At 36.8% G+C, this 12784-nt stretch overlaps 1 protein-coding gene across 1 annotated transcript; it reads right to left on the reverse strand.

The window, feature by feature from the left end:
• Positions 1–142: 142 nt before the first annotated feature.
• MRPL13 (mitochondrial ribosomal protein L13) lies at positions 143–11726 on the reverse strand (the record flags this gene model as incomplete). Its single annotated transcript, XM_010140089.1, has 3 exons — positions 143–268; positions 581–667; positions 11666–11726. Coding segments are annotated over 3 exons (274 nt in total), but the record flags the coding sequence as incomplete, so codon positions are not given.
• Between the last annotated feature and the right edge of the window lie 1058 nt (positions 11727–12784).

Below are 12784 nucleotides of genomic sequence, written 5' to 3' on the forward strand. Positions count from 1 at the left end.
CCGCTCTTCTTTAATGACCTTCTCGTCAAAACAAGATGACATAAAGAAGAAAATAATTCCTTTTTTTTTTTCTTACTGGTAATGTGAGAATTTATACAGTACACATTCAGTCAAAGTGCCCTTTTAAAAAAATCTAAGCTACTTACGGAGTCCAAATCTGCGGAAAAGCAGCAATTTCTTCTGGTGTATATTCATCTAACCTCTTGGGGACTGCACGTGGCTGGGGAATCTCTTGTAGAAGATTCTTCTGTATATCTTCTGGAATAACCTGATGTGAGAACAGTCTTGTTAAAAACCCACCACCACTCCCCCCAAATCCAGACCAAAATTTGTCCACACTACGGCATTCTTCATGCTAAGTGCTTGACCTAAACACGGAAGGCAATCTTACGCATGTCTCACAATTTTGTGAAATAAAGAAAAAAGCATCAACATTTCTGTTACACTTAGACACATAAATAAAAAGCAGCTTGATTTTTCTTAATTTTATGTCCTTAAGACAAGAGTTTTGTTATTGCTAACACTCACTATTCACCTCCAAATCATACAGGAACTAAAATGTAACTGCACAACTACTCACGTCTTCTGGGAACAGGTGTAGCCTCTGCATCAGAGTTCTTCTCTGAAGGTTTTTTGGAAGCATTCTATAAACAGTCAGTTTAACAATCTGAGGAAAGATAATACAGCAACAAATAATCAGAAAGGCCACAAGTAACATGAGAAAGGTAAGCTGTGTTTTCCCCTGCTCATTCCTCTACTCACCAAACCTCTTTTCAGAGAACTTTTTCCATGCTGATTAACTCTTGCACCACATTTAAAAGGTGCTCTAGACTTACTGCTGTGGAAGGAACACTTACTCTATCAGCCATAGAGAAAAATGTGGCTTAGAAAGTTTAGAGCTGCTTTTAGCATTGTGGATGATGGCATACGATCATTCAACTTTGAAAAGAATTGAGAAGAATTGATACTGTAACTCCATATTGTATTGCACATTTATATACAACCATTACTGAGGAAAAAAAAATTAGGCTCTAACAAATGTTCTCAGCATCCAGCTAGTTTAACGCTGTAATTTGCTGTGTTTGCAACTTCTGTATAATTAATACATCATATCTTAAGCAAAGCTGACATACCAGACACTGCATCATGAACATACTATCCATACGAATAATGTATTCCCTTGCTATTAGTTCCAGATGTACAATCTCACTTTTGAACATCAGGAACAAATAGAATTTGTACATTTACACTACATGGTACTATGTGAAAAGTAACAAAATTCAACAGGTTTTCTCTTGGACTGACTCTAGTATAGATTACAGCCTGTAATTTAAATACAAAGCACATTGTTATGGACTTTTTAAATATCGAACAAGGTACGCAACTGTGAGAGACAAGAACGGTTTTAAAAGGACATCAGAGCATTTAGGAGTAGACTTACCTGCAACGTTAGCTCCAAGGCACCCAGACATAAACTAGCTCCAAACCAGAAACCACCCAGGCATGCTTAGCGCAATGTTAAACTGAAGTCAATAAACCACGCTGAAATGCACTGCACTAAGCACAAACAAACCTCCCAGGCATCTGGATAGTTTGAAGTGTACTAAGCAAAGTTGCTTCTTTTATAAAATTAAAGAAATTAAATAAAAAGAGACAATCACTAACACTGAGTTCCCAGCTGGAACCATGTAGTTAAGATAGAATGATTAACTGCTGCAAGTGAAATTAATGAGAAGTGCAGGTTCTCACGCTTGCAGGCATTTCTACTTTGCTTCTGAAGTTAGTAAACACTCAAGAGAGTTTGGCCCCAGTATTACTTTCATCTTACTATATAACAGACAGGAACATCATCTTAGGAGTCTCACAAACATATATGTGCCTTGAGAACTCTAAAAGCATTTACAGAAGCCTCAACATCATAAAGATTTTCAGATGTTATGCAGCCAATATCATAAATCTGTGGACAAATATAATAAAACAAGAGAGCAGAAGAAATTCATCAGGTGGGGCAGAGTAATCTATGGCTTTGATAGCTTATCTAATCAAAAATTAATAAGCAACTATTAAAAAAAAAGAAGATGAAAGTTAGCACTTTTAGGGATAAAAACTACTCATGCTTGTACAGCAAACTATGGTTTATTTAGGCCAGTATATCATGTGCTTACACAAAGGCAGGATGAAGATAGATAATGAACTTTCACTGAATCCTGAAAATCAAGTGAGGCACTATAACAGTGCAAGACGACCCACGGATATTAACAACAGCTCATGCGAACAGCCCTTTTACCATCAGTAATTCTATTTTTGTACATTTTCATTTCTACACAGTATTTTTCCTCATAGCCAATGAAAGATCAAAATACACCAGATCTAAAGCCATGGATCCAGAAACTTTACAACCTACTGCCTAACTGTGGGGAATTTTTTCTTTATCTAAAAATTACAATTAATTTTGGAGTTTGATAGATACAGATACATAGAGCAAGTTATTTAACAATTTCATTCCAATAAAAAGAATGACTTTAAAATACTTCTTCAAACAACCAATGTTTATTTCTGGTTTTTCATCTTCCTCTGCAGCATGTGGCAGAGACATCTGTTGAAACAAACCAGTGAACTAGGTGAGCAGCTGCTCTATTTTTGTTGTAGATACTTCAATCTGGTGAATCTGATTTGATTTTTTTAACCACATTACAAAGACCAGTTCAGCTTTAAAAATGTGACTATTAAAAAGTCACACTGGAAAAGATGATTGATTTATATGCTTGAGTTAAGCAATGAAAAAATACTTTCAACATTGTGTACAGTCACTGCAGAACTGACAACCTCAGGAGACAACAAACTAACATGAACATCGGACTTGGAGAATGAAAATAAATAATGAATGATCACAGATAATTATATGCTCAAAAAAAGCTTCTATAGATAGAAGCATGCTAAATGCAATAAGTATAAACCAAGGAATGCTTTGGTATATCTGCCAAACTCTGTGCTGTTCAAGAACTTGTTTGTTTTCCTTGCTCTCCCACACTTGCAAGAAAGTGCATTACTGAACAATCTGCAACAGGAAAAAAAAAAAAAAAATCACCCTCACTTGAGTGAAAAACCATTTTTCAACAAATCCTCAATGGTGAAAAACCATTTTTCACTGTCAGAATCATAGACTCGTTTGGGTTAGGAGGGACGCTCAATATCACCTAGTCCAACGCCCCTGCCATGAGCAGGGACATCTTGCAGTAGATTAAGTTGCTCAAAGCCCCATCCAACTTCCTGGAAGGGGGCATCCACAACTTCTCTTGGCAGCCTGTTCCAGTGTCTCACTACCCTCATTGAAGTAAAAAAAACCCCAAAAACCAAACCAAAAACAAAAAAACCCAAAAAATCATCTTTCTTAATGTCCAATTTAAACCTGCCCTCTTTCAGTTTAAAACAATTACGCCTTGTCCTGTCACTACAGGCTGTGATAAAAAGTCTGTCCCCATCTTTCTTATATGCCCTCTTTAAGTACTGAAAAGACACAACAAGGTCTTCCCAGAGCATTTTCTTGTCTGGGAAGAAGCTGAACAATCCCAACTCTCTCAACCTTTACTCAAAGGAGAGGTGCTCCATTTTGTGTCCCTACTCTGGACCTCCTCCAAGGTCCATGTCTTCCCTGTGCTAAGGGCTCCAGACCTAGACATACTACTCCAGGTGGGGCCTCACCAGAGTGGAGTAGTGGGGCAGAATCACCTCCCTCTACCTGCTGACCACAGCTTCTGTTGATGCAGCCCAGGGTATGGTTGGTTTTCTGTGTTGCAAGCGTACATTCCTGGCTCACGTCTAGCCTTTCATCCACCAGTATCTTCAAGTAATTCTCTGCAGGGCTGCTTATCAATCCCTTCATCCCCCAGCCTGTACTGATACCAGGGATAGTTATCCCAGTCCAGGCACAGGCCAGTGCACTTGGCCTTGCCAAACCTCATGAGGTTTGCATGGGCTACTCTTTAAGCTCGGCCAGGTCCCTCTGGATGGCATCCCATCCCTCCAGCAAATCAGCTGCACCACCCAGCTTGGTGTCATCTGCAAACTTGCTGAGGGTGCACCCAATCCCACTGTCTATGTCACTGAAGACGACATTAAATCCTTGCCTGATCCAGACCAGAAAATGAGATGTCACTGTTATAGTCTCTCCCATTCCAGAGTTTCAATGAAATTGAAAGAATTCTCAGGGGAAACAAACTCACTAACTAGACATTTCAAACAGCTGACATTTTAATTTTATGTTTTTGCTGTTATCGCAAAACTTTTTATGTATGAGCCACTTGAAAATATGACCGCCTATACATTACACCCAAGTGGAGAATGAGAAAGAGGAATGATAAGCTTGAGTTGGAATACACATGACCCCTGCCTCAGCAACTCATGGTAAAGGCAAAAAAGGAACAAACCCTTGGCTTTTGCAGCAGATCATAATTTCCTTCTGAAACAGGTTAAAGGCAGATTTATACCATCCACCCCATTCATCTCGGCCAAGAAAAAATGAAAAAAAAACAGAAAAGAAAAAGGGGGTGGTGGGGTGGTGACAAACTATTATTTGACACTTGTAAAAAGCCAGAGAAGTGTATTATTAAGCAAGGCACCGTACTTTTATCATGACTACCTGCAAGGTAGTCAGCCTAAGTACAGAAGAGAAGGCCACACAGGCAGCTAGGACGGCTATGGCAGTGCTGGAAAACCTCTAGTTTCCTTCATTGCAACTTCTGTTTCAAAGATTTTTTTTTTTTTTTTTTTAATAGGTATCTTACCATAAGCTCTATTTTTGTTTTTTCTGTTTTAGTTTTCTTCATTGGCACTTCTTTTTTAAAGAATTTTTTTTTTTTTTTTTTAAATGAGCCAAAGCAAATCCAAACTCAGCTCCTGGAAAGATCAAGTTTACATCCAGCTCCTTGCCCAAAATGCTGCCTACAGGCAGAACTTCACTCTACCTGGTGTGATGACAAGTTAAAGCACTTGGTGAAGCACAAGTTTAACTGAAGCTATACAGAGTACTTCTGCAACTTCAGTAAGGTTGTGTGACAGAAAACGGCAGACTGTACCAGCAATATTAACAGCCTGTTACGTAAGGGCTCCTGTTTCCTGAACAAGCCCAAGTTTTACTAAAAATACACCAACTCTAAACAGAAAGCTATGGAATTACAAGAAAAAGTCTGTTGCTAAGCTCATGTAAAACCCAAATGCAGATTCAACGCTGCCTGAAAACACACAATAGAACTCTAAGAAATATAAATCCTTCTATATCTTTGTAACAAGACAATTCTTACATATGTTTTCAATGTCACTATGTTTATTTAAATAACGGACTTTAATTTCACATGAGAGGTAGATTTCAGTTTGATTTCAAATTGGCAGAGTTGTCTACCTACCCTCAGTTCTCACTTCAACCTTGATCTCAGTTTAAAACTCATTAACACAGATAACCAGTTTGTTCAGTTATCTGTGGATTCCCGCTGCCTCCTCTCCTCAGTCCTTTATCTCTAGTACTAGCAACCTGTAAAGGCCATGACACTTTCTCCAGCAGATAAGGACATCCGCCATCATATGTGTAACTCTTTAACAGTCACCAGAGTATTAATATTTGGGAGTTTTTAAAGTACTGGAAGGCTGTCTGCCCTAATTTTTCTGGAATGTCAAAATTCCTATTAGCTGTAGTTACAGTTATCTTCTTGAATATTGCAATACCTTTTTTCCTAAGTTGGCTAATTTATATACTCATGGCATAGACATGCTCTTCATCACACCATTACACGACACTACTTTTTCAGTTTCCAATTTAAAGGGCTAATATAGTAAGAAAAGAATCTGAATGCAGTTTTAGTAAAACTCTTTCACTTTCAGACCCTTATTTTTATGAGTATGAACAAATTTAAAAATATATTTATCTGAAACACTGTGAAGTTTGAACATTCCACTTTTCGAGATAGGCTTTGGCTCATATGCAAGTTGCAGACTCTATACTTGCTGGAGACCAAGTTCTAAGAAAGATCATTTGCCAGATAAAACATACTTTAAAGATGGAAATCAACAGCAATACCACTCCTGGTCCCAAGAAGCACAAAGTAATTGGCCAAATTTCCAGAAGAAAGTCTACCCTAACAGCTGAATTAAGTCCAATAATCACCAGGAAGCAACTCCAGAACATGGGAAGGTCACACTGTTCCAGAGAAAACAAGGGGATTAATTGCAGGGCATACTGAAAAAAGTTAGAATTTCAGGAGAAACACAACATACTTGAACGTACAGCTTGATATTACACTTACCTACCGGTTCTTGGTTTTCTATTCTGTATATGAACTTCACCTTTCTATCTCTGAGAGTTGTGAGCAGTACAACAGAAATGAATGCACTTAAAACTGTTCTAAGAATCATTTGGACAAACTTCCATTGCATGTCATTTTGTTTTCCACTAGAGTTCAACACTTAAAAACTTAGGATTTTAATGTGTTCTTTAATACCAGTGCCTTGCAAATTGAAATAAGAAATGGATTAAGATTTTTTTTTAACCAGGAACTATTTATTTTTGTCTACTACAAAGCAAAAGACCAAGCCAGCTCCAAGACTTGTTTAGAGCACCTAGAGGTTTTAAGACAGCAGGTTCTCTCCTCTCCAGGACATACTAACTTCCATGTGCCTACTAATCTAGACTTTGAAGTTTTGCTCTACTTAACCAAAAAACATTACTCCATAGTAATAAAAGAAAACGCTATTATACCTGGTGTTTCAGTAACCAGCTTTTAGTATGTACATACTGTTATATCACCTATCCCTTACCGATAAAACGAAAACAGGCTTTCAAATACCAACAGCAAGACTTAAACATGTTTTCTGTCTGAGCTTTTCTGCAAAAGATCATTATTACGCAGATATAATGGCAAGTCTATACATGCAAGTGGTTGTTAAAAAGCATTCAAAAGGAGAATTAGAACATTTTAAGCCCATTTGTATCGCTGTCAGCAGCTTAACAAACCAGAACCCTGACACACCCGGAGGCTTCCTCACAGCCTATTTCCACAGAGCTACCCTGCCTCCCTTAATAATCTTGCCTAGCAGGTAACATTCATTCTGAACAATTATTGCCCATTATTTCTTTGTCTGAGGCAATACAGCCTCTGAATACTGCAAAGGTCAATCCTCTCACTGAGCATTTGGTATTAGCCAAACATGATTTTTCTTTTTCTTTTCTTCTGGGGGAAATTTCTGATGCAGCCAAAAAAAACCCCCAAAAAACAAAACCAAAAAATCAGCCAATATTTACTTACTTTTAAAATTAGAAGTAGAATAAAAATTGATTGAAAACTTTGTCCTGACCTGATTACTGCCTGGTTCTACAGATTAGATGTCAACATATTTAGCAGGCATTTTAATTAAAAGCTCTAAGATTTTTCAAAAAAGTTTTCTCCAAGTAATCTTTGCTCCTTCTCAAATCTGTAAGATTTAAAAGTATATCTTTTAGTCTTCCCATATCAAGCACTTCAAAGCCTAATTTTCAAAGTGTTGGTCTCATGCCTGACAGCATTTTTTCCAGCTAAACAAAACTCTGCAAGTTCTATTAAAAACAAACAAGAAAACTTGTTTGCCAGACTTCTATGCATTCCAAACAGCCATATTACAAATAAAAAGGTTTACCTGCTTCCTTTATTTTCAAAAGACCCTCTTGCCAAAGAAAACACACCAAACCTTTCAAACAGATTTTTCTTAGCAATCTGCAACAGAAATTAACGTAATCTGCTAATATATATCCTAAGGGAGTAGTAATACCATGCAGAATATTGGTATTACATTAACCCCAAGAACAGAGATGCAGTTTTGAACTACAGCAGCAAGCTGTTATGCTGCATCTAAAGAATATATTGAACACTTTTGACTCTGGGTAGTCCAAGAATTTATACTAAATCTAACTCACAGAAATAAAAGGTTGAAATATGAAGAAGCTATTTTCTTTTACTCTAATAAGCACTTCTAATGTATCCTGACCACTCCACTAGATGAGAGCTATTCCCTGCTATTTCTCCAGAAGAGCCGACAACTGAAGATCCTATAAATTTTGAACAGATTCACAGACACAGAATCATTTGGCTGGAAGAGACCTTTAAAATCATCGAGTCCAATTGTTCACCCTGCACTGCCAGGGACCCTACACCATGTCACTCAGCATCACATCCACATGTCTGTTAAACGTGTCCAGGGATGGGGACTCCACCACCTCCCTGGGCAACCTGTTCCAATGCTTAATGACCCTCTGTATGAAGATATCCTGATATCCAACCTAAATTTCCTCTGATGCAACTTAAAGTCATATTTTTTAAAATAATGCATTATCACCAGTAATGTTACCATGGCCCTCCCCATGCCTCCCAAAGGAACTCGAAGATGCTGAAGATACATATGTGCTAGACTATTTACTTTTTAAATCTTTTTGCCAACATACTGTAATTTTTACCCCTCCATAAAAATCAAATTTTCCAAAGTGATGAAAAATTTGGCACAATTAACATGAAACTTTAAATTCTGTGCAGAACAACAATCATGCAGACCTCTTTTTGTATTCACTGCCCCATATTAACATAAAAGATCGAGAAGTGGAAAACATAGTAATAATTTGTCAATCTCAGGCACAAAATTGTACATCTGAGATTAAACATAACAGATTATGAGATATAAAAAAAACCCCAACACTCTTTTTCCCCCTTCTTTTCAACCAAGAAGTCAAGCATTGGAAATGGTTGCCATGGGAGGCTTTCAAGACCACCAGTCTGGCTAACTCTCCAGCAGCCCTATCTGACCTAATAGGTGACACTGTTTTGAGTAGGAGATTGGACTAGAGATCTCCTGAGGTTCTCTTCAACCTCAATCATTCTGTGATCCTATGAAAAAACGCACGTGCACATTCAAAATATAGCACAAATTCTTTTGAAGCACTAACTACTACCTGCAAGGAAAATAAAGGCACAGAATTGGTAAAATAGGTATGACAATGTCAACCTCCATTAAGTGAGAATATCCAATCAGCATCCATCCCTATCTTGGTACCTTATGAAGGAACTAGAAATGATCAAGGATGATAATATGCAGTAAACAGGTCTAAATTCTGACAACTCTACTTATGACTTTCAGCCCCCCATGTAAACATAAACCATTTTACATCAAATTACTCATTATATAACCTTTTTAATTAGCTTTTAGCCATGTACCAGTTTTTCCTAAAACCAATGTCTCTGTATACTAGAAACTATGTTTAAACACAACTGTAATGCAGAAATATTTATCTTGAGGATTTGTATGTTTTAAACTTAGACATATGTAAGTATAAACAGTGCTAAGCAGTATTGGAATCCTACTATTTACATACACTCAAGGAATCTTACAAGCTTTAATCTATTACTTATATAAACTAAAAATAGTCATACCCATTGCAAAATCTCCACATAACACGACAAGTTTATGAGGTGTTATGTCAACGTCCTTTTCCTTGGAAGTAGTCTCTTCCATTAATTTAATGCCTTAATATCTGTAAGAGTTCTATTTCCAAAAATAACATTGTCTCATCTAATGATGCGCTACCAGGATGAGCTAGCAGGATACAAAAGGACCAAGGGCGAAGGAAAAGCAGTAGCCTCCAGGATGAAATAACACTTTACAGAATGAAGACTTGATTCCACAGAAAGATACAATCTGCTTCCTTAAACCTACCTAATTCCACTGGCTTTACAGGAATTGAACTGAACATGATTAAAAGAGAAATGGTCTCTTTCTAATTCAGAGAAGTAAAATGGAGTGATTTATAAAAGTATCCACAATAACTATGCATCGTTTAGATCATATTTTGAAGATCCAAATGCTACTTAGACTACGCATTGCTCTCTTTACAGTAATCCTTTTTCAGGTTTTAAAAGCTAGTTCTAAAACATATTTATAAAACACCATCATAATTTCCATCTTTGCATTATCCTGAAGTATTTCACACCAAAACACTTTAACTAGTAAATAAATGTTCGTATCCACAAAATCACTTGCAAGTAAAAACCTGTAAGAGCTACACATATGGAATATACCATGCCAAATTACCATCCACTACTACTAATTATGACAAAAATACACGAGAAGAACATCCAAATGTTTCATCTTCAATAGAATGAAAGGCCTGAGGGCTCTCCACAATTCTGTTCAAAAAAATTTCTCTGATAAATTAGACCAAGACCTGAGCCACATCACCATTTGCTGAGCCTCTGTCCAACATGCTTTAGTTATTGGCAATGCACTTCATCCTCCTCTGTTTGCACAGAAATTCATCTATGAGTCTGGCAAGAAAAGAAGTATTTCGGAATGAATGCCAGAAAGTAATTTATAGAACACCCAGTTCTCAGGCCCTAACAAACAAGCTGTGTTGTACTGCCTCCCAGTGCACACTGTCTGCCTGAAGCTCAAATGATAAAGGTTGAAGAATCCGTTTCAGACATACAACTACCAATAACTCCCAAAGGAATTACAACTATCTCAGAGCCTGTTCTCAAAAGCTTTTAAGCTGTTTTGAAAAATTCTAGCTAGCAAATAACACTGAATTGTGAGATTTCGCTTCACTTTAAAGAAATTGCAAAAATAAAAACAAAAACCAGGCAAATTCATATGGCGGACTGCTTTTTTATCGAGTACTTGTACAACATCTTGTGTAAGAGTCTTGGGACAAACAAATATTTCTAAATTGTACATAAAAAAATAACTGACAGAACCCAAGAATTTTACAGCAAATAAAATTTCTCTATGAAGCAGAAGCGTTTTTGTATTTTCTGTATCAGGTGACCCAACTCAAAGCACTTCAAAGTCAAAAATAAGTACAGGTATCTGTTAATCTCTGTGGGCCTCATGTCCTGAAACACTAGTACTTAAAAGAATCAATCGTCTAATGCTGACCCTAGTAAAAGTAATTTCAGAACTGGGTAAAGTCAACATCCCAAAGTGTTCATATTTAGCACTTTATTTTTTTTATCAGCATCAAACACTTCAACCTTGACTTTCAGAATCTATAGTAGTCTAAAACAGCCACATAGAAAAGAGACTTAAGTTTGATGTTTAGAAAAGCAACTTAAGTTCAATGTAGTCACTATTTCGAAGTCTTTCACAGACCTTGAACACACAGCATTGCAGAAAGATTTTTTTTTAAAAATAAATCACCTACCAAAGGCTACATTTCCATTTTACTGGGAGAAGGAGGCAGGTGTACTTTCTAACGGTTTTAAAATTAGCATTATTCTTGCTGTTTTTTAAAAAAAAGTAGTGGGGTTGTTAAGCTAAAGTACAGCTTAGCTAAGTCTAACTTGAGGCAGTTTGCATATGAGAAAGGTCAGACCTCTGAAACAAGAAGAAAGTGAATCAGTCAAAAATGAGTGAAGCAAGTGAACTTGATTTGCTCTTTTGGACAGCATGCAAGAATCAGGAAAACTACAACTTGCAATCTAAACCTCAAGGCATGCTGATTACAAAAAATCTCTCACAAGCCAAGCTTCTAAGAGCCCTTAGCAGAATGTTCATAATTTAGCTTTAGACATGCAAGTAACTGGTCGCTTTTAAGGGAACGAATAAAATGAAAACAAATCAGCTTTACAAATGACAGGGAAGAAGGAGAAACACTTACAGCAGTTGGATCCTTCAAATGGAGCTGAGTTGCTGTCACTTGCTTGAAACCACCTGGGTAGCTAGAAAAACAGAACAAACATATAAGCTTAACAATACATGCTCAAGGCTACATCTTGAACAATAGTATAATGGTGTTCTAAGCCTTAAAAAAGCTAGTTGTTCTCATGACTATATTGTATTAGGAAGATTCTATCTAGTTTGTAAGTGTAACACCATTTGTACTTTCTTATTTATTCACCTGAGTATTAAAGAGCATTGTGTTTCACAAGCAGATGGATATAAAACTGCTTATTGAAGATGATCGTGCCTTACAACCAGTCTGTGGCTGACATATAAGACAACCATTTTTAACAGTATTTGTTATTTTCTTACTATTTTAAACAAAACTTAGCATGATTTGGTGTATAAAGTAAGAAAATTTGTCTTTTACTGTAACACATCCATCTTTTTGAAGTCTATGTGATACAGTGCAGTTGCACTAATTCACAAAGCATGTATTTTAAATGAATGACAGCATGGTGAAAGAATTACACAGATGTCAGGTAAAGCTGGGTTTCTTTTTGATTTAATTACTTTACTAGGTATCAGCCTACGTGAAATGAAAATAAACTCAAAATCATCAAAACATGCCCACCTAGGGAGCTGCACACATTTAAGCGTTAGTTCTGACTGTACAATTCTTTTCACTTACCTCAACCCAACTTAGCTACTTAGGCAAGTGCTTTAATCTACACAGAAGTTTTTAGTGAAAATTTAAGAAGTTATAGGGGTGGGGGGAGAAAATAAAAGCAAATTCATTGCCATCAGCTCTGAACAAGACCTTCTCAGCAATTCAGCAACAGAATTTCAGGACTGAAACATCAGTACTAGGAAAATTACCTCTCTCAATGTGATTTATTAATCTCCTAACTGGATACATTTTAACACTTAAACATTATTACATAGTGTCACTGCATAAATTAAGAGGACTAGTGTTTGACTGAACTGATCATTGCCATACTGTCAGTAATGGAGCAGTGCACTTCCATCTGTGCACAAGTTATGTCTGCTAGAACAACATATTATACACTATGGTATACATCACTACGTTGCCAGGGTAACGGCGGGAGATTTAAGC

The sequence above is a fragment of the Buceros rhinoceros genome, unplaced genomic scaffold, assembly GCF_000710305.1.
Source record: "Buceros rhinoceros silvestris isolate BGI_N320 unplaced genomic scaffold, ASM71030v1 scaffold4837, whole genome shotgun sequence".
Taxonomy (NCBI): domain Eukaryota; kingdom Metazoa; phylum Chordata; class Aves; order Bucerotiformes; family Bucerotidae; genus Buceros; species Buceros rhinoceros.